This window comes from Hemiscyllium ocellatum, chromosome 21 (genome assembly GCF_020745735.1).
Source record: "Hemiscyllium ocellatum isolate sHemOce1 chromosome 21, sHemOce1.pat.X.cur, whole genome shotgun sequence".
NCBI classification, from domain to species: Eukaryota; Metazoa; Chordata; class Chondrichthyes; order Orectolobiformes; family Hemiscylliidae; genus Hemiscyllium; species Hemiscyllium ocellatum.
In genome coordinates, this window is record NC_083421.1 from 65,698,859 (window position 1) to 65,721,857 (window position 22,999).

A 22,999-nucleotide genomic window follows, 5' to 3' on the forward strand; every position below is an offset into this window, starting at 1 on the left:
CAGAATTTGTAATAACATAGGTGGCGTAAAGTTATAAATAGGGTAAATAATTGAGTTATAATTGCAATTATAGAAAATGGCTGCATGGTGACCAGTCCTGGGTATTTGATATTCAAGAATGTGCAATATTTAGAAAGGACAGACAAGCAGGAAAAGGAGGTGGAGTTGCACTGACAAGGGATGGGATTGGTACGTTAGTGAGGGAGGATCTCACATTGGAAGAACATTGGGTGGAGTCTCTTTAGATGTCATTCATAAGCAGCAGGAGGAAACAGGTCTTAGTTAAAGTTATTACAAGTCACCAAGCAGTAGTGATAATGTGGGACATGGCATCAAGTCAGAGAGGCAGGCAGCATGTGCAATGCAGTTATCATGGGTGACTTCAACCTGCATACCAGGTAAACCACTACAACTGTGGAGGGCCAGTACCTAGAACATGTTTGTAATGATTATGTTGAGTCAACTACAGGATAGGCTATTTTAAATCCAGGATTATGTAATAGAAAAATGCTAATTAACAATCTTTAAAAGAACCTTTAGAGATGACTGACCACAAGATGATAGAATTCTACATTGATGTTTGACAGCGAGCTATTTCACTTTGAAGCAAAGGTGTTAAACTTGAACAAGGGAAATTATAAAAGCACGAGGCCCAAGCTGGCTTATCTGGATTAGGAAAATACATTAAATGGCAAGATTGTACATGGGCAGTGCAATCTACATCAGCAGTCTTTAAAACACTTTTGCAGTTTTGCTTAAAGCAATTCCTTCTAGTGCAAAAACTCAAAAAAGGTTAATCAACCGTTACTGATAAAGGAATTTAAGGATTGTAGAAGATTGAAAGAAAAGATTTATAAAGTAGCCAGAAATAGTATTAAGTCTGAGTAAAAAAGATTGGACAAACTGGGCATGCACATTCTGTGTTTCCAAGGAATGGCAGTTGATCTCAGTGAAACTTACAATAGACAGAGTAGCTGCAGGTAAGATGTTCCCCCTGGGTGGGGAGTCTTGAACCAGGGGCACAATTTAAAAATATGAGGGTGCTATTTAGGACCAAGATGAGGACAAACATTTTTACTCAGAGAATGGTGAATCTTTGGAATCCAGAAGGCTATGGAGGCTTGGTCTTTAAGTATATTTAATGTAAAGGTTGAGACATTTTTTGATTACCCATGGCATAAAGGGTTTAGGGATGGAGTGGGTAAAAGGCACTGAAATGTTCAATCAGCAGGGATTAGACTAAATGGTGCAGCAGGCTCAATAGCCCACTTTTGTTCCCTTTTCCAATGGTTATTAAGAGCATATTTTGGGAGCAAATTGGAGCTCTGAATGCTATTTCTCAACAAACACATATAGCCACAGCATAGCCACCAGCCCAAACTGATTAAAACAAGTGTTTATTGGATCCTCTCAATGGCCAAGTTGCTCCATATTAAAGCCTATTGTGTAGTTAATTAATATTAATTAAAAAGCAGCATGGCTTAATTTAAAAGTACATCTTTTGTTTATATTGTTTGCTATTCAGGTGCTCTTACTCTTTAAAGCTTTCAGCAATAATTCAGATTCGATTCCCTACAGTGTGGAAACTGGCCATTCGGCCCAACTAGTCCACACCGACCCACCGAGGAGTAACTCATCCAGACCCATTTCCCTCTGAGCAAGGCACCTAACACTATGGGGCAATTTAGCGTGGCCAATTCACCCAACCTGCACATCCTTTGGACTGTGGGAGGAAACCGGAGCAATCCGAGGAAACCCACGCAGACACGGGGAGAATGTGCAAACTCCACATACAGTCCACCCAAGGGTTGGAATTGAATCCAGGTCCCTGGCACTGTGAAGCAGCAGTGAATTTAGATTACATTCCCCACAGAGTGGGGACAGACTCTCCGACGAGCAACCCAACCCCCTCTGACTAATGCACCTAACACGATGAGCAATTTAGCATGGCCAATTCAGCTGACCTGCACATCTTTGGACTGTGGGAGGAAACCGTGCTAACCACTGAGCCACCATGCCACCCATAAGTGAATAAAGTGAACAACTTTACCAGTGAAACATCACAGAGCATTTCACAGGAGTGTCAATCACAGAATAATTTGACATGGGGCCACATAAGGAGATACCTGCAAGAGATGACCAAAAGCTTGGTCAAAGAGGTATTTCTCCAGGAAATCTGAGAGGAGTGAATTGAGGAGAGAGGGTCAGGTTTAGGGAAAGAATTCCAGAGCCTGGGATGGAGCAACAAAGTAGGGTCAGAATTAAAGCAGCACAAAGATCTTGGAGAGGTGTCAGGGCTAGAGAAAATTTTATTGTCAGAGAAGGGATGTGAAAACAAGAATGAGAATTTTAACTGGAAGGCCATGATTGATGAGGAGCCAGTATGGGTCAGTGTGCATAGGGTGTTGTGAGAATGGGATCTGGTACAAGTTAATATACAAGGAACAAAGATTCAGATGATCTGAAGGAGGTTGTCAAAATGAATCAATTGACAGAGAAAACAAAATGAAGAGCATCATTCTCCTCTGCTATCCCATCTTTCATGACAAACATCTCCCTACGGTTTCTTGGCCTGGCATTGAATGGAAGCTCTTTTTACCTCTTCCTGTAACTGAGCACATTAACACTTCGGATATCTAATCAAACTAAGAACAGCAAGGCTCTCCTCATGATGCCTCCCATACAAAAAAAATACAAAACAATCACTTCTTTTCAAAACAACTGACTTTACATGAGGTGCTGAGAAACAGTTATGACGCTTGCCTATTTACTACATGTAGGTTACAACCAGAGACTGTAATCAGCACAGTTTCACACAACAGGCTGCCTTCAATAGACTCCATTTGTAGGCAGATTACTGACCTCTCTACAGGAGATTTCCTCAATGACTTCCTACTGTCCCCACCACACCCCAAACTGCACAGCCCTAATACCTTCACCCCCACAGCCCCCTTGCTGGATGTCTCCCATGTTGAAGACCAGTACGCCTTGGTTAACACAGGGCAGAGCATCACAGGAACTCAGCTGTGGCTTTGGTGTAGTCTGCCTGCTTCACTGATAACAAAACAAACATTACATTCCAGCTGCACCTCCATCATTAACAGCCAACGACTGGTCCTCTGCACAACACACCCAGAAAGTCTACCAGAGCCCACCATCTCACACACTGCCTCCACTGGACTGCTCCCTACTGCACTGTCCCCTCTCAGCCCATCATCATCCACTGCATTAGCCCATCTGAACATACCATTGTCCCCTCCTCAGATTCACCACCAACCCCTGCCCTGACCTGTCCCTCCGGGGTCTATTATCCCTGAGTGAATGCCCAAGTCTGAGGCTGTACCTTCCCCCACAATGACCCTGTAACTGATTCCTCCCAAGCACAGATCTCCCACTAATTTCCCCATAACCCTGACCCCTCTGTTCCTTTCCTTCCACCACACCATCCCCACCATTCCACCCCAACCCCCAACTCCAAGCCCACACCCCACACATCCCCACCACAAACCCACGTCACTCTCCAACGTCCCCAGACCCCACCCCCCACCAATCCCCCCACACCCCACCCACTCAGTCCATTGATAAAGAGCAGTACAGGGTCTCCCTAACAGGGCCAGGGATTGGTGAGGCCATTCAGACAGAAAGCAGTTAGTGTCACGTTACACAGGACAGAGATGGGCAATGACAGAAACTGAGCAATGATCTTTCATTCAGTCTAAAACCTACAATCACTTCTCATCTTTGCAATTAGCATTTTAGTAGAAATCAAGGGGTTAACAAACAATGAATCAGATTTTCAAGACACATGCTTTAAATTGAGTAACTTCAATCCACTGCAAGAAATTTCGACTGGATTAAGATTACAAACAATCTCAGTGTTCACTTTTAATAGTGACACCTCCATTATTGGTACCGGAGCATGCCTGTGCATCAGCGATGGGAACAGCAGCTGGATTACCGAATGTGTTCACTGTCAGCAAACCACACAAGGGATGCATGGGAAACAGAGTGCCAGTGCTAGCTGACCCCACCACCCCGAACTCCAAACAGCAGCAGAATTCCATGAAACTTCTGACTTGCTGAGTGATTCAACAAGATTTTACTTTCGTGAAATTTGGGGAATTTTCCTTTGAGATTTCCACTCTGAATAAGACCACCAGGTTTGAGACAATGCTAAAGAGCACAGCTCTATGATGTGGGGATATCCAGTTGTCAGAATGTACACTGTCCCGTATGCAATAGGGTATCCCTAAGGAATACCCTGTGGGTGATCTGTAATGACCCTTGGAAAGTGGCCCATATATTGATAAGCTCAGTTCCTGCAAATAGATAGGAACCTTCCCTGTGATCAACATTGAAAGGGCTGAGGGTTCAAGGACAGCATTTAATCTTTGATAAAACAGGGCCAGTCTGCAAGATACTAAACCATTTTAAACAGCAAAGGAACAAATAAATGATCGAGTGGGTAAAGTCCCTTGCGAAGGATAACACCGAGCTCCCACTATTCCAATGCAATGTTCAGCCCCTACCCACCCACCTGCCAGGAAGTGACACTACCAGCCCCTGCCCTGCAGTGTTGCCAAACACCCTGCTTCAGTTGAGATTGGCACCTAGCCATTCTGATCAAACCCTGCCCACCCCCAACATACTTAGGGACAACATGAGTCCCCCCAGAGGACAGAAAGGTCCCTATTCCATTCACGAGTGGCAGGGAGTTCAACTGATCTCATTTGGGGCAGTATTCACATCAGCACCTCTCTTCTCAGTGGCCCCTCTGCGAGAGAGGGGAAAGCAACCAAACTTCTTGACCCAGATCACTGACCAGTGATCCCTCCTGGATGGGGGGCAAGAACAATTCGAGCTGAGCTCTGATGCCAACTGTCCACTGAGGCTACAATCAGCTTGTGAACCCTCTCTATGGTAGAGGTACCAGTGGGCTTTTGGCATCTGTGGAATGAGGAAACTATCAGCGTCTTATTTTTATACATAACTCACCTCCCAGAGATGAACAGTGCCAGAGTTAGGGATCAGCCCAAGTGCATAATGAGTTGAACTAAACCAATAGATGAGATAGCACTTTGGGGCAGTGTGTGTGATGTCAGTGTGGATTATCCTGTAATAAAGCTGCACGTCACCAAGAGCCTCCGCAGAGCGAGCCCTGCACGTGCCTTAACCCTAACTAGACACACCTCTGAAGTCTGCGCCCATACCTTCCCGCTTCATCCCCATGGCAAGACACTTCTGGTAGCGGCAGTACTGGCACCGGTTACGCTGGCGCTTGTCAATGATACAGTCCTTGTTGTCACGGCAAGTGTAGGTAAGGTCTTTGCGCACCGTGCGTTTGAAGAATCCTTTACAACCTTCACAGCTGTAAACACCATAATGTTTGCCTGGAGGGAGAGAAAAAATATTGTGAAATCCTACATTTTTTAGTTGGGTGTTTGCACAATTTAAACATCAAAAACAACTAGCGTCAGCAACCCCATTACGGTGTCAAGAATCTGACTGCCCAACATTACAGCACCATCCTGGGGTTGCATCCTACAGCAGGGCAGCCCACCCCATACACTGCAGCTTCCCCCACCTACTGGGTGCACTTCACTAGCCCGGGATTTAACAGAGAAACAGGCTGGGAGGGGCTCAATTTGGTCAGTCCGAGCCTAATCCAACCAGACTTGTCGGTTGCTAATGAATGAATGGAGGAAGTGTAATGGCACAGAACAATGGGACTTCAGTGACCAGTGAGACCACACATACCTGAAGACCTGTCCCCACAGATGGCGCAGATGTGTTTGGTGAGAGAAAGTGGACAGTTTGAGGAATGAGGTGATATCTTAAGCACACCATTAATTCCCAAAGGTGGTTTCACATCCTCCGTACTGCTGACCGAATTCATGGACGAGTTTATCTGCAAAAAAGAGCAAGACAAGACATCGAATTACACTCTGTATGGTTGTCACCTATCACCTACCCAACCAGGTAACCACTAAAAGCCAGCCTTTGTATTTTGTGCAAGTCCAGTAAAGCAGGCTATGCCACCCTACTGCAAGAGAAACAGACCACCCACAGAAACCAATATGTGCCAACAATAGCAACCAGTCTCTCCACTCAGTCTAGAGACTGAGGGAGCTGTCAGTCACAAACTGCTCTCAGTTAGCTTGTTGCTCTAAAGAAATCTGGCTCCTTTTATAGTCTGCTGCTGCGGAATTTCAGACTGATCTCATCTCCTGCACAGCACCTGGAGGCCACAATTGTCACTGGGTTACAGCCATTGAAGTGAATCACCAGCCTGCAGCAGAGTTAAACAGCCACAGTTCACGCGTGAATTGAACGATTGTTCCAGTTTGTACGGGCCTGGTACGTTTTCACAGACACAGCCCAGCAGGTGCTCCTCAATGGAGATCAGAAGCTTGAAGCCCTGCTGTTTTCCCTCACCAATTTTGGAAACTCAGACAAATCTAGTGGCCCATCCCCAGCCTATGTCAGCTCACCACACACAGCAGAAAGGTGGACCCTTCCTATTGTGAGCATGGCTTTCAGCAGGAATTTACCCGACAACAACTAGAACAAGTTCGAACCTAGGCGACTGCTGCAGGAAAGGAAAACCATAGAAACCACAGCCTCAACACAGCACAGGCTCTCACTGTTAGCAGCCCCTTCGCAAGAGACTGAGCCCATTGTCTCAGGGAGCAGCCCATCATACTAATGCTTTCCATTACATAACCAAGTTCCTTCATCAAACCCTATAAATATTAAACAACTTAGAAATGCACTAGCTGTTTGCCCTCTCCAATCTAACCTTTCAGTGAGCTGTTCAGCAGTGAGTTGTCATCCAGCAATATATTGGATATAATACACATATAAATAGCATTGCTTCACCAGGATACGAAGTCACAGACACCCCCTTAAAATCAAAGATCAGTTCAAAAATGGACTGTGTCACTTCAGACCAAGCCTCATAACATCTTTCTTCAGCCAGTAATCAAAACACTGATTCTGTTCAAGGAATATTTGATGGCGACAGTGTAAAAACACTTTACTTTCAGTTCAAAAGAGTAGAGGGAGCTTTACTCTGTGTTAACCATATGCTGTCCCTGTCCTGGGAGAGTTTTTTTTAAGATTAGATTCCCTACAGTGTGGAAACAGGCCCTTCAGCCCAACCAGTCCACACCAACCCTCCGAAGAGTAACCCATGGACACAGTGTGCAGAAGGCTTTACTCTGTCCCCAATTCCTCTCCGAATCCCAATTTATGATCTCTTCAATCAGTGCTCACCCTTCCCTTGCTATGTTTGAACCTGTCCGGTACAGGATTAAAACCCTCAGCAACACAAAGACACCTTGAAAGAAAGCCACCCATTGCATTGTCTCTGATTGTCACTTTCTCATCTTTTCAACTAACAGTCAGCCAAACCCACCTCAGCTAACTGCTACCCTCTGCTCACCAACTGGTGCCACTCAGCTGTACAGACAAAAGGATCGTTCTTGCAAGAGACCTGTGCAGATTTTCAAAGGTGCATACATAGATGGATTGTACAAACCCAAGGACATCGACACCCAGGATTATACTACAGCAGTAACCCCTCAATACCCCAACAGAGTAACTGCACTCCAATTACTGTACAGTACAACTACATCCCAAAGGTAGCTCCCCCTGGATTACATTACAGCAACACCCAGAGGGTACCTACACCAGGGCCTACATTACAGCAACACCCAGAGGGTACCTACACCCGGGCCTATATTACAGCAACACCCAGGGGGTGCCTACACCCGGACCTACATTACAGCTACACCCAGAGGGTGCCTACACCCGGGCCTACATTACAGCTACACCCAGAGGAGGGTACACACCCTTTGCCTATATTACTACAATGCCCTTTGTTAGATTATACTTGGTCTCTGTCTTAGTTAAAATGGAGTTCAGGTTCACAGTTTCCACAGACATATTCAGACTAACTGGGATGTAAATCATTCCCAGGTTTCTAGTGATCCTTCCTTACATGTTGAGAGTATGGTTCTGGAAAACACAGCCAGTCAGGCAGCATCCGAGGAGCAGAAGAATCAACATTTCAGGCAAGAGCCCTTCATCAGGAATTAACTGGGGAACCAGTGGCCTAGTGGTATTATCACGAGACCTTTAATCCAGAAACTCAACTATTGTTCTGGAGACCCAGCTTCAAATCTTGCGGCGGCACAGTGGCTCAGTGGTTAGCACTGTTGCCTCACAGCACCAGAGTCCCAGGTTCGATTCCAGCCTCGGGCACCTGTCTGTGTGGAGTTTGCACATTCTCCCCGTGTCTGCGTGGGTTTCCTCCAGGTGCTCCAGTTTCCTCCCACAGTCCAAAGATGTGCAGGTTAGATGAACTGGCCGTGGTAAATTGCCCGTAGTGTTCGGTGCATTAGTCAGAGGGAAATGGGTTTGGGTGGGTTACTCTTCAGTGAGTGGGTGTGGACTTGTTAGGTCGAAGGGCCTGTATCCGCACTGTAGGGAATCTAATCTAATCTATCAATTCCGAAATGTTTGGAAGTTTCGTTCATAGCTGATATTTGGGAAAAGGAAATCTTACTTCAAGCCTAACTTCCTTTAAAAAAATCACAATGAAATACCCAGACATTGGAATTACACAGTGGCCCACTCACAGACAGTCATGAACTTCAGTAAAACATAGTTGTACCATCTAATCTTTACAGCAGTGACCAGTATTGTCCTACCTCACAACTAATAAATCTATGATTCTGAATGACTCCCCTTCTCCAGGGTTAACTCCAATTATTGCAGTAGCACAACTGGACAGATTCTAATCAGGAAGACTTAACTGATGGAGATTTCAGTGTCAACCATTAGAATCTTTCCACTGAATTCTAAGTGCCCCTACTCCCTGCAAATATGGCAGATCACCTTGGCTAGGAAAGCAATTCCAAACAATCAAAAGTTCCCTCAGATATACATTCCTTTACCTACTGAATTCATCATACCAATGGGTTGTTAGAATCTCTAAGTGAGAAGAACAAAGCTGAATGGAATGGAACACAAGAACAGTGCTTGATGCAGGAATGAAACATCAAACAAGAGCCAAGATGAAATTTGTCTGGAAGGACAGCAGGAGGGACACAGAAGTTACAGGAGCAGGAACTTCTATAGGAACTCTCAACTCTAATCTCCAGCATCTGCAGGCTTCACTTTCGCCTAGTTGCAGAAGCAGAGTCTATCCTGATGATCAAAGCACTGTACAGGCAGAAGGAGCAGAGATGCTGAAAGCTGCAACTATAGCCTGTCACCAGTAATGCAAACGCAGAGTTCAGGGGCTATGTTGAGAACCTTACAGCACAATATGAGGCCAAATGTTCCTCATTTCTCTTTGAGGGAGTAACCTGCTTCATCTCACACCGCTTGTTCATCCATCACCCTGAGCCTTCATCATCTCTAAGCACCTGGCCAGCTCCCTCTTACAATTATTAATGGAATCAGCTCTCATCTAGGTTTCAAGTCAAGCATTTTGACAATCTCCAAGTAAGCTTAATCCCACCTCCAATTACAATACTTTGTTAATGCCTTTCGATCTCTGACCTCCCCCTAATTAGTGCTCCACAGCCAGTGGGAAGAGTTTTACTGTCAACTTTATCAAAAACATCTCGCCAAATATTAAACCCATGAGCAGTAAGTAATGGACAGGGCTAAACAATCCCACAACTAACAGACAGATCTAAAATCTGTAGTTCTGCCACATCCAATCGCATATGGTAGTGGATAATTAAACAACTAACTCTCATAGGAAGCTCCATAAATACATCTCCATTCTCAACCATGGTGAAGTCCCGCCCATCAGTGCACAGAGGTTTGTAACTACCTTCCACCAGAAATGTTGGCTGGATGGCCCATCATGACCTCCTTCTGAGGACCCCGGTATCTCAAATGCCAGTCCACAGGCTTCACTCCACATAAAATCAAAACATGGCTGAATGCAAAAGCTAGGAGCCCTGACAACATTGCAACAATTGTACTCAAGATTTGTGTCCCATTCTAGCCATGCCCCTAGCCAAACTGTTCCAGAATAGCTACAGCATCTGCAGCTACCCAGCAACATGGAAAATTGGCCAGATTCAACTTGTCCATAAAAATCAGGACAAATCCAACCTAGCCAATTAATGCCCAGTCTACTTTCAAACATCAGCAAAGACTATTAGAACGATTGCTCTCGGTGTTATAAAGCATGCTATAAAAAAGTGGTAAACAGACTGACAAATTGTAACTTACATCATCTGATTGATGTACCTGAGACCTTTAGTGGACAAAGTTTTTTTTAAAAAAGGCAAAACATGAACCTAAAATGGCTGCAGACTTGGAAAAGTTTCAGAAAACCCATGTGCAAGAAACAAGCCAGCTGCACAGAAATTACAATTTTTATCAAAATAAATAGAATAGTGAAAAAGATATTTGTTATGCTTTCCTTTGTTGGTCAGAGTAGTTGGAAGGTCATGTTGTGGCTGAACAGGACATTGGTTAGGTCACTGTTGGAATATTGCATGCAATTCTGGTCTCCTTCCTATCGGAAAGATGTTGTGAAACTTGAAAGGGTTCAGAAAAGATTTACAAGGATGTTGCCAGGGTTGGAGGATTTGAGCTACAGGGAGAGGCTGAACAGGCTGGGGCTGTTTTCCCTGGAGTGTCGGAGGCTGAGGAGTGACCTTTCAGAGGTTTATAAAATCATGAAGGGCATGGAGAGGATAAATAGTCACTCCCTTGGGGTGGGAGAGTCCAGAACTAGAGAGCATAGGTTTAGGATGAGACAGGAAAGAGATAAAAGGGACGTAAGTGGCAACTTTTTCATGCAGAGGGTGGTACATGTATGGAATGAGCTGCCAGAGAAAATGGTGGAGGCTGGGACAATTGCAATATTTAAGAGGTATCTGGATGGGTAAATGAATAGGAAGGGTTTGGAGGGATATGGGCCGGGTGCTGGCAGGTGGGACTAGATTGGGTTGGGATATCTGGTCAGCATGGACGGGTTGGACTGAAGGGTCTGTTTCCGTGCTGTACATCTCTACGACTCTATGACTGAGGCAACAGCAAGAAAATAGCATATCCTGTTTAATTCATGTGTGTATGATAACTTCATATATTGGAAGGTGAAAGGCTCACTTGCCAGTTATCTAGCTTGGAAAGATGATAAAGCCAGATTCACAAATACACACTTAGTCCTATTTCAATAGTTGCTTTTGAGCAACAGAGAAGAGGGTAGAAAAAATAAAACAAAATGACTTGTGTTTTGTTTCTGATGGGCAGATTCTGGGGAGTCAGGAGGTGAGAGTTACTCACCACAGTATTCCTTGCCTTGGACCTATTCTTAAAGCCACTGTATCTATCTGTGAAGCCCATTTCAGTCCCCAATGCTTAAACAGCAAGTTATAAAGTTCTGGCCTAATCTCTTTGCTAAATACTTTATTCCTCTCATTATAAATGCAAATAACCCAAATGCTTGTTTCAACACCTTATCACCATGGTTATGCCCCCTCTATTGATTTGTATCTTTGGCATCAAAGTCCATCTATATTTCTCAAAACCAGACAATTTATAGCACACTGAAAACGCAGAAAAACCCCAGAAACTGAAACAATCCAATGAAGTAGCTCTTAGCCCAGAAATGGAAAGATTGACAATCTGACCCAAAAATGATCACACTTCCAACACTGGGCGCAACACTTAATGGCTCAGAATCGAGAAAAGCTGACAATAGCCAAATTGTACCAACTGAAACAGCCATTACTGCAAAATGTTCTGTGAGTCAATGTAAGAGTAATCAATTCCAGAGAACTGACTCACAAGGCTAACAGCAGGGGAAGTGTCACAGAACACGAACTACACCTCTCAACAGACCAAACCACTTTGGTACTGGGTCAAACCCAAATCCTCCAGAATTCCCTTGGTTCATGTCTGCCAGTCAGAGTACTTAGATCAAGAAATGCCAGGTAATTACTCAACTCTGGCAGCTAAAAGTGCAGCCATCTCACCTGGACATTTAGTGCAGAAACAGGTTTCCCGTCCTGAAGATCGAGAGTCAGGAGTGAAGGCAGCTGAAGGGGAGTCTGCAGATCCTGTGTGACCACACCCGAAAACAATTCAGTTGTGGCTGCAGAGCATCTTGCAGTGTCCAGGTTCCTTCACACCACCTCCTCTGTAACCGCTGCCACTGAGAAACACTGCAGACAAACATTATAACCTCACGGTTATGGCTTCTAATTCCATAGAAATTAAGAAGCTATTAGACAGATTTATTCAAATGATAGCTGAACTGCAAGATTACAACCATCAAAAAAGACGGCTTTTATCTAGAAAATCTAAGGTGACAGCTTGACAGAGATCTTACTCATTATGAAAGCAATTGACGAAATAGATGGATGCAACATGTTTCCAGACACATCAAGCCCTGAGTTGGGAGGCCATCAATAGAAAATACTTGATTAGATTTAAATTACTTACAGTGTGGAAACTACCCAGACCTATTCCCCTACATTTTACCCCTTCATCTGACACTACGGGCAATTTAGTATGGCCAATTCAGTTGACCTGCACATCTTTGGACTGTGGGAAGAAACTCACGCAGACACGGGGAGAATGTGCAAACTCCACACAGACAGTTGCCCGAGGCGGTAATTGAACCCTGGTCTCTGGCGCTGTGAGGCAGCAGTGCTAACCACTGTGCCACCACGCCACCCTTGTGTGTGTAAATCCAATAGGGAATTCAGTGACTGAGGACAATGTACAACTTGCTACGATGGGACTGGATGAAGCACCATAGAAACAGAGAAGATAGGAGCAGGAGTAACAGTCGATAAAGTGTGGAGCTGGAAAAAGCACAACAGGCCAAACAGCATCACAGGAGCTGGGGAGTCAACGCCGTCCAGTCCTACCAACATCCTGGTCAATAGTTTCTGCACCCTCTCCAATTTAATAATAACCTTCCTATAGCAGGGTGACCAGAGCTGCACACTGCACTCCAAAAGTGGCCTCACCAATGTCCCATACAACTATAACACAATGTCCCAACTCCTGTACTCAAAGGTCTGAGCAACAAATGGAAGCATACAAAATGTCTTCTTAACCATATCTACCTGTGACGCAAATTTCAAAGATTTAAATGGAGAAATGTTGTCTAAGGCTAGTATTTTAAAGACAATTAAAGGCAGCTGTGTGGCCATGATGAGTTAGCTGAAGTGAACAAGCACCAAGGCTAGGGGATACATCATAGATACACAGTAGGAGACATTTAAGGGAATGTTTCAGAATATTTGTAAGTACATCCCTATTATAAAGGGGAAGTCTAAAGGGAGAACTCACGATATGTGTTTAACTGAAGAGTTACAGAAAACATCAAGATTAGGAAAAGGCATTTAACTGCACAAAGGTAACAGAGTATAAAGAACAGCAAAGAATGAGTAAAAGGTTATTCAGGTCTAAGAAATGAACAGCATGAGAGGAAGCTAGCTAGAATCTTATAGAAATTTAAAATGAAGAGTAAACTAAGTGAATTCTCTACAGTGATAAGGGGGTATTAATAGTAGATACTAAGGAAATTGCTGATGAAATAAACAAATATTTTGCTTCTGTCTTCACTATAGAGGAGACAAAAAGATTCCATTAGTAGCTATAAATCTTATGGAACTATGGGCTGACAAGTTTCCGGGTCCAAATGGACTTTACCAGAGAGAAGCTGCGAATGAGATTACAGATTAATTAGTGTCCATTGTACAAAACTGCCTAGATTCAGGAAAAGTCATCAGACTAGGAAGTAGCAAACCTAGCCCCACTGTTCAAGGAGGAAGGAAGGCAGAAAACAGGAAACTCTCGGCTAGTTAACTTGATGTCTTTAATGGGGAAGAATCGATTATTAAAGAGGTTATAGCTGGGTCCTTTGAAAAACATAACGTAGTCAGAAATCACGTTTAAGCAAGTTACCAGGACGTTTCCAAGTTTGTAAGGTTTGATAAAGGAAGGTTGGACAGACTGGGATATTTTCCACTGGAGTATAGGAGATGGAGAGGTAACCTGATAGAAGGTTATAAAATAATAAGAGGTAGATACAGAGTTAATGGGAGTTGACCTTTCCCTAGGATGGGGGATTTCAAGACGAGAGGGCACATTTTTAAGGTGAGATTTAAAATTCAATGAGAGGCAAATGTTCAAAATAGATGGTGGTTCGCGTGTGGAATGACCTTCCTCAGGAAATGGTGGACATGGATACAATTACAACATTTAAAAGACATTTGGATAAGTATATGAATAGGAAAGGTTTGGAGGGATATGAAACAGGAGTAGGCAGGTGGGACTAGTTTAGTTCAGGATTATGTGCAACATGGGCTGGTCGGAGTGAAGAATCTGTTTCCGTGCTGTATGTCTCTATGAGGGACATGCGCTGTGGAGTACGGGAAGCCAGCATACACACTATACTTGGATTTCCAGAAGGCATTTGATAAGATGCCACATCAAAGCTTACTGTGGAGAATAACATCTCATAGTGTTAGGAGTAAAAACAAAACAGAAGATCACATGAAAACCAGAGAACAGAAAAGAGATTAGGCACAATGTTTTCCGACTGGCAAGCTAAGAGAAATGAATTCATTCAGGATACTGTACCCTGGCATCAATGACATCAATAACATGAGGAGTGCAAAGGCAGGGTGGCTGAATTCACACAACACAAATATTGGAAGGAAACTTTGTTTTAAAAGCAGCATAACGGGGATTCTGACAAATATGGATCAGTTAAATGAGTGCACCAAATCTGGCAGTTGGGGTATAATGTGGGAAAATGTGAAGTTATTTACTTTGGCAGGAATAACGAAAAACAGTATTACCTAAAGGGACAAAGACTGTGAAATTCTGAGATACAGAGGGATTTGGGTATTAGTCATAAAGAATTTGTTTTGTAGGTATGGTATATAGTTCAGAAGAGAAATGGGATGCTTGCCTTTATAACAAGAGGAACTGAAAATAAAAGAAGGATGTGATGTTTTGGTTGTACAGGGCATGATGAGACCACATTGCAAATACTATGTGCAGTTATAGCTTCCACATTTAAGGAAGGATGTAAGTGGGTTGGAAGAAGTTGAAAAAAGATTTACTACTTTGATAGCTGGAATAAGTATGACATGAGGAAAGGTTGGACAGACTGAGTTTGTTTCCACTGGAGTTTCGAAGAGTGAGGGGTGATGTCATTGAAGTGTATCACATCCTGAATGGTCCTGACAAGGTGGACAGGGGAAGGATGTTTCTACTTAGGGATCAGTCCAGAACCAGAGGACATTGGTATAAAATTAGGGGTCACCCTTTTAGAATTGAGATGAAGGGAAATGTTTCTCTCTTCCTAAGAAGGTACAGTCATTGAATAAAGGTGCAGAAAAATCATGAAGAAAGCTAATAGAATGCTGGTCCTTATGTCAAGGGGACTGGAGTACAAGGACGCAGGCCTCACTTGGAGTACTGTGAGCAGATCAGAGTGTAACACCTCAGGATGGCCATATTGGCCTTGAAGGGAGTCCAACGTAGGATTACAAGATGATGGGAGAAAGTGAAAACTGCAGATGCTGGAGATCAGAGTCGAGAGTGTGGTGCTGGAAAAGCACAGCAGGTCAAGGAGCAGGAGAGTCAACGTTTCGGGCATAAGCCCTTCATCAGGAATGAGGCTTGTGGGCTGGGGGTCTGAGAGATAATTGGGAGGGGGCGGGATGTGGAGGGAGGTAGCTGAGAAAATGATAGGTGGATGAAGGTGAGGGAGGTGGTGATAGGTTGGGGGTGGGAAGTGATGGACATGTCTGGAGGACGGTGCCAAGTTGGAGACTTGGGACTGAGATAACGTGGAGGGAGGGGAAAATGAGGAAACTGTTGAAATGTGCACATTTATCCCGGTGGTTGCAGGTTCCCAAGGCAGAATATGAGGCGTTCCTCCTCCAGACATTGCGTAGTAACGGTTTGGCAGTGGAGGTGGCCTAGGACCTACATGTCCTTGACCGAGTGAGAGGGGGAGTTGAAGTGTTCGTCGCGGGGCAGTGGGGTTGGTGGGTGCAGGTGTCCCAGAGATGTTCTCTGAAACTATCCACAAGAAGGCATCCAGTCTCCCCGATGTAGAAGAGACCACATCGGGTGCAAGATGCAGTAGATGACATTGGGAGAGGTGCAGGTGAATTTCTGACGGATGTGGAAGGATCTCTTGGGGCCTTGGACGGAGGTGAGGGGAGTTGTATGGGTGCAGATTTTCAACTTCCTGCAGTGGCAGGGAAAGGTGCCAGGTGTGGGGCATGGGATGATGGGGGGGGTTTGGACCTGATGAGGGAGTCGCGGGGGGAATGGTCTTTTCAGAACGCTGATAGGGGTGGGGAGGGAAATATATCTCTGGTAGCGGGGCCCATTTGTAGATGGCGGAATTGGAGGAGGATGATGTGTTGTATGCAGAGGTTAGTGAGGTGGAAAGTAAGGACCGGGGGGTTCCCATCGTCAACCATATGGGAAGGGAAGTTGTTATCAAGGAAGGAGGCCATCTGGGACTTTCTGAGGTGGAATTGGTCATCTTGGGAACAGATGCGGTGGAGACGGAGGAATTGGGAATAAGGGATGACATTTTTACAGAAGGTAGGGTGGGAGCAGGTGTAGTCTATGTAGCTGTGGGAGACGGTAGTATATGATACCTGGAATTCAAGGGTTGATTTGTGAGGAGAGATTATACAAATTAGGTCAGTTTTCTTGAGAATTTAGGATGTTAAGGAGTGATCTGATCAAAGTCTTCAAGGTATTAACAGGAAAAACAGATAAACTATTTTTGTTGGTGGACGAATCTAGAATCAGGGAGCAGATTCTGAGAATTAGGGCCAGACAGTTCAGGAGAAGTGTGAGGAAGCACTTCTCTACACAAAGGCTGGGAGAGCCACGAATGCTGCATTAGTTGTTAATTTGAAATCTGAGACAGATAGCTTTTTGTTAAGCAAAGGTATTAAGGGATATGGCCAAAGGCAGGAATATCGCATTAAGCCCCAGTTCAGATATAATCTCATTTAATGGCACAACAGCCTCGCGGGACTGAATGGCCTGTTTTGGGATGGTTGGGGATGGATGGGATTGTGGAAGTGAAACATGACTAGATCAGCCATGGTTGTACTGAATAGTGGAGCAGGTTTGAGGAGCAGAATGATCTACTTCATGTGATACCCTCACCAATCTACACTAACCGACTGAGTCAGATGTGCTTTGCGCCTTATCAGATATTGTGTTGACATGTGCCAGCAAATGAAAGAGAAATGCCTGGGAAATAGGTGGTGTGAACAAGCAGATCAAAGCTTATCACTGTGCCTCGGTACACGTGACAATAAATTCAATTCATCAACAGCCACATTTTTGAAACCATTACAGGGCTGTGGTGGTGATCTTGCAAGGTAGATTGTAATCTGATGCACATCAAGAAATAGCAAATTAGTTTTCCCATGGATTACAGGTGAGGTAAAGTCAGAGAACATGACTCAGCCTGAGATAGTCACAGAGCAGGATCACACTGCAAAGCGACAGGACAGATACAGCACAAGCTTAGACTGTCCCCACCAGGACTGTTCCCCCAGCGTTATACAACGACAGACCTGTCCCCACCGGTACTGTCCCCCAGCGTTATACGACGACAGACCCGTCCCCCAGCGTTATACAACGACAGACCTGTCCCTACCAGTACTGTAAGTAAAAAATGAGGTCTGCAGATGCTGGAGATCACAGCTGCAAATGTGTTGCTGGTCAAAGCACAGCAGGCCAGGCAGCATCTCAGGAATAGAGAATTCGACGTTTCGAGCATAAGCCCTTCATCAGGAATACCAGTACTGTACCCCAGTGTTATACAGTGAGAGACCTGTCCCCACCAGTACTGTACCCCAGTGTTATACACTGACAGACCTGTCCCCACCAGTACTGTACCCCAGTGTTATACACTGACAGACCTGTCCCCACCAGTACTGTACCCCAGTGTTATACACTGACAGACCTGTCCCCACCAGTACTGTACCCCAGTGTTATACAGTGAGAGACCTGTCCCCACCAGTACTGTACCCCGTTTTATACAGGATCAGATCTGCCTCCTATGTATTCTATCAGTATTTTAGAAAGTAAGTCAGGCTTTTCAGACAGTTCCAGAACTGCTCATTGCTCCTGGAGCCGGAGGCTGAGAATTATATTCAGTTATATCTTCTGGAACTAGAAAAACACTCCACAGCTCCAAGGGAATTCAAGCAAACACTCAGTATTCGTTTATTGCTAAAATTCATACTTTGAAGGTACAATGACATAAAACAAAGAACAGCAGATGCTAAACATCAAACAAAAACACAAATTACTGGAGAAACTCAGCAGGTCTAGCAGCATGTATAGAGAGAGAAACAAAATTAACACTAACTCGAAACATTTACTCTTCTTTCTCCCTACAGATACTTTCAGAGTTCAGATGTTTGGGTGAATAAAGGCAAAAAAGTACTGAAATTTACTCAATCTCCTGCAAACTCTCTAAGTTACTGAGGACAGTGAGCACGGTGGCATTGCAGACACCAGTAAACGCAGTGCACACAGTTTTGAGTGCTGGGATTGAGCAGCAAGTAAGCAACACCTGCAGGCAATAAACTCACCAAGAAACAGGAAGTTTAGGCCAGGCCTGCCTGGGAGGAGACACTGGGTGACGCCAGCCAATTCATCTTCCTGATGATTAGCAGGAGGCCCATGCAAGTACAGGCTCCTACCTCGCAGGCATACAGGAAGGCAGCTAATGAAATCCATAAGGGAGCTGTCTGAATCAGCCACAGTGAATGGTGTTCTTGGCACAAGCACCAATCTGTGTTTATCCTGCTGACCTTATGCAAGCTTCCACACATAGCCTTCTGACTGCCATTCTGAATGTAACAGTTTGAGAGCCCAGGGACTGAGGCAATAACAGGGGAGGAGAAAGGAACAGTTTCTTGTCCATATTTCCCCAGACGCAGCATTCCTAACTTGCCTGTTTAGGCACAGGGGGAGGGGAGCTGCAGAGTTTCTACAAATTCGAGTATAGGAACAGACCACTCTAAAACTTACAGAAGGTTGCCTATTGCAACCAGACACCTGGGCACACCGTCACTGCAGCTTGGGTCAGTGAAGATACTGAGGGCACCCACTCTCCTCAGCTCAGGCAATGAGGCCAGGCAACACTTTGTCTTCAGCTGTCTAGAGATGATCAGAGAGCAACAAACCACGAGCAACACAATTATTTCCATATTGTTTGAACAAGTTAAGATATAAAAAAAATTCAATCTCACAGAGATGTACGCAGTCCAAAACCATCATGAGGATCTATCAGATATGTTTGTGTCACTGGCTTTAACATACATTCACCTCACAGTGTCAATGTGTTCAAAAATTAAACTAAATAAAAGAGTTTAAGCAGTTCAGTAGAACATGCAAAACAAAACAAAAGAATCCATCAGCTGGGGAATGTCATCGAGAGGGCAACAAAATATTCAGAGTGTAGAGGAAATCACTGAGTTAGTCAAGAATTCAGGGTGGGTTAGACTAAATATAAATACAATGACCTTGTCTCAACGAGACAGCATCCTATCACATACAATCTTCTAGAAGAGGAAGCCATTTGGCCCATCATGTCTGCAACACCTCTTGGAAAGAACAATCACCTTATATGTGCACAACTGTGTAAATATTTCCAGTGAAAGTATATATTAAATTACCTTTTGAAAGATCATATTGTTACTGCCTCTGCAGTCCTTTAAGGCAGCGCGTTCCAGATCACAGTAACTCACTGGCTGAGAAATCTCTTCACAGGCATTCCCGAACTCTGCCAATTATCACAGACCATTGTCCTCTAAATGGTAAATCATCTGCTAAACAGAATATATACTGCCCTGTACTCACGGTGTCTCTCACACTGCCAAAAAGGAAGACTGGCACTGGTAATTAAAGGCTATCATGGCACAGCAGAAATACAGAAAATAGGAGCTGGCACTGTACAACACTGGAATACAGTACTGTAACCAAGGGTTAATACAGGACATTCCTGTCCCCACCACTACTATACCCCAGTGTTACACACTGACAGACCTGTCCCCACCAGTACTGTACCCCAGTGTTACACACTGACAGACCTGTCCCCACCAGTACTGTTCCCCAGTGTTACACAGTGACAGACCTGTCCCCACCACTACTATACCCCAGTGTTACACACTGACAGACCTGTCCCCACCAGTACTGAACCCCAGTGTTACACAGTGACAGACCTGTCCCCACCACTACTATACCCCAGTGTTACACACTGACAGACCTGTCCCCACCAGTACTGTACCCCAGTGTTACACAGTGACAGACCTGTCCCCACCACTACTATACCCGTGTTACACACTGACAGACCTGTCCCTACCAGTACTGTACCCCAGTGTTACACAGTGACAGACCTGTCCCCACCAGTACTGTTCCCCAGTGTTACACAATGACAGATCTGTCCCCTCCAGTACTGCACCCCAGTGTTATACAGTGACAGACCTGTCACCACCAGTACTGTACCCCAGTGTTATAGTGACAGACCTGTCCCTACCAGTACTATACGCCAGTGTTACACAGTGACAGACCTGTCCCTATCAGTACTGTACCCCAGTGTTATACAGTGACAGATCTGTCCCCACCAGTATTGTACCCCAATGTTACACATTGACAGACCTGTCCTCACCAGTACTGTACCAGTGTTACACAGTGACAGACCTGTACCCACCAGTATAGTATCGTAGAGTTTTACACTGACAGACCTGTCCCTACCAATACTGTACCCCAGTGTTATACAGTAACAGAAATGTCCCCTTCAGTACTGTGTCCCAGTGTTATACAGCGACAGACCCGTCCCCACCAGTACTGAAGAAGGGCTCATGCCCGAAACGTCGATTCTCCTGCTCCTTGGATGCTGCCTGACCTGCTGCGCTTTTCCAGCAACACGTTTTCAGCTCTGATCTCCAGCATCTGCAGTCCTCACTTTCTCCCATCAGTATTGTACCCCAGTGTTAGACAATGATAGACTGTCCACACCACTACTGTACCCCAGTGTTATAGTGACAGACCTGACCCACTTGTACCCCACTGTCACGGTGACAGACATGTCATCACCAGTACTGTACCCCACTGGTATTATACAGTGACAGTCCAGTCCCCATTAGTACTGTGCCCCAGTGTTATTCAGCAACAGACCTGTCCCCACTAGTACTGCACCAGGGTGTTATATTGGGCCAAATACTGGCTTCCCCCCGCGCCCTCCCACCCCCCGTCAATTATGTATATATGGAAGTCTGACTCTTCTCATTACCATGATATGGCAGCAACCATTGCTGCAGGGAGGAGGAAGTTCGGCTGGAACCAGGGAGGAGGGTGTAACCTCAGATAGGAGGCGCCTCTGCCAAGTATTCCCTGCATGTTCGGAGACCATGTTAAATGAAATAGACCATGGTACTTTTGGATCAGGAAATGACACACTGTTGTGGTTCTGTTCGCCGAGCTGGGAATTTGTGTTGCAGGCATTTCGTCCCCTGTCTAGGTGACATCCTCAGTGTTTGGGAGCCTCTTGTGAATCTGTGATCAGATTCAAACCACTACAAATGCCGGAGGAAAGATCACAGAAGCGCTTCACAGGAGGCTCCCAAACACTGAGGATGTCACCGAGACAGGGGACGAAATGCCTGCAACACAAATTCCCAGCTCGGCGAACAGAACCACAACAATGAGCACCCGAGCTACAAATCTTCTCACAGACTTTGAAATGACACACTTGCAGCTACATCTGGCAAGGGTGTAATGTTCGTTTCATGTACTCATACCCAGTCAGAAGAGTCCTCTCAGGACTTTCTCAACACGTACATCTTGTTCACTGTTTCACCATCATATTGTCATGATGTTACAAAACTTGGTTTTGGTTTTTAAATTAGCAAAACCTTTACAAAGATGGAGTTTCTAATTTCCATCCAGTTACTGAGTTCTGGTGATTTACAGCAAAACACTGTGCAAGACTTAAAACAAAAAATATCCCACGCTTGCAACGACTACTACTCCTCTGTAAAGTGCCAGCACAGGCACATTGGCAATGTCCCCCACCGTCCTGCTCACACCTTGAGCATGGAGAGGAGGGAACGACCACAATCAGCTTCAGTGTTTTCCAGCCTGAGAACAAGGAGCAGCCACAATCCCTTCCCTAATTCCCATTGTAAGTGAGTATTTACTTGCTTTCAGGCAGCATTCAAATCAGTTCAACACCTCCTCTAGCTGTTTTGGCAATACCATTATGGTACTCAGTCCCTCAAGTAGAAGCATTGCAAATGAAGTTATTCTAATAACGAGTTATACCTCCACTGGCTGGACACTGAGGAAGGAAGTTGTTCACAGACATACCTGCGGACTCTGCCCTCCGTAGCCCATACTGTGAGATGAAGGGATGGATATTGTGTGAGGTCCCAGTGGTGAGCTGATAACTGAGAAGGGAGAGCTCAGTCCATTCACTGGAGAGTTCAAAGTGCTTATTGGTGAATGTAGCTGTCCAGGGGAACTGATGGTGGGGCTAACCCCAGAGCCCATCATCTGGGGGTGAAGAGAAGGTGCATTCATCGCTGCTCCGTCTGAATCACAATTCATTGAAACACTCGCTCAGGAATCAGAGTCTGAGAAAAGAAGAAGTCAAATTTTAAACTGCTGAACTAAAGCATAACATTATCTTTGTTATCCAGTTCAATATCCATTACTACAGGATGGAGTCACACTGAGATACTGATCAACATCCTATCTATCAAAAAAAGGACAAGATATATTAAAAGATAACACTACCTCATAATTTGGGAGCTACAGACTACACAGTTGTGTCAGGATATCCAACTGTCAAAAACATTACAGCCAAGCCTGAACAAGTGCAGACAATGGCCCTTTAAGAGTGAGTGACACAGAAATGAGCACAGCAATGGGATTGCAG

At 44.8% G+C, this 22,999-nt stretch overlaps 1 protein-coding gene across 11 annotated transcripts in view; it reads right to left on the reverse strand.

Annotated features, from left to right (window-relative positions):
* The window catches only part of LOC132825972 (retinoic acid receptor RXR-alpha-A), a 94,291-nt gene that overhangs the window by 13,449 nt on the left and 57,843 nt on the right, over nt 1–22,999 (reverse strand). For 8 of the 11 annotated variants that reach the window (XM_060841669.1, XM_060841666.1, XM_060841668.1 and 5 more), the window contains 3 exons: nt 22,429–22,694; nt 5,758–5,908; nt 5,190–5,390 (listed from right to left, as the gene is read on the reverse strand). In XM_060841669.1, coding sequence (XP_060697652.1) covers nt 5,190–5,390; nt 5,758–5,908; nt 22,429–22,668 — 592 coding nt within the window. In that variant the 5' untranslated portion in view covers nt 22,669–22,694. Of the gene's footprint in view, nt 1–5,189; nt 5,391–5,757; nt 5,909–12,011; nt 12,141–22,428; nt 22,695–22,999 lie in introns of those variants that run through there. The other 3 variants (XM_060841673.1, XM_060841676.1, XM_060841675.1) reach the window with 3 other exon arrangements.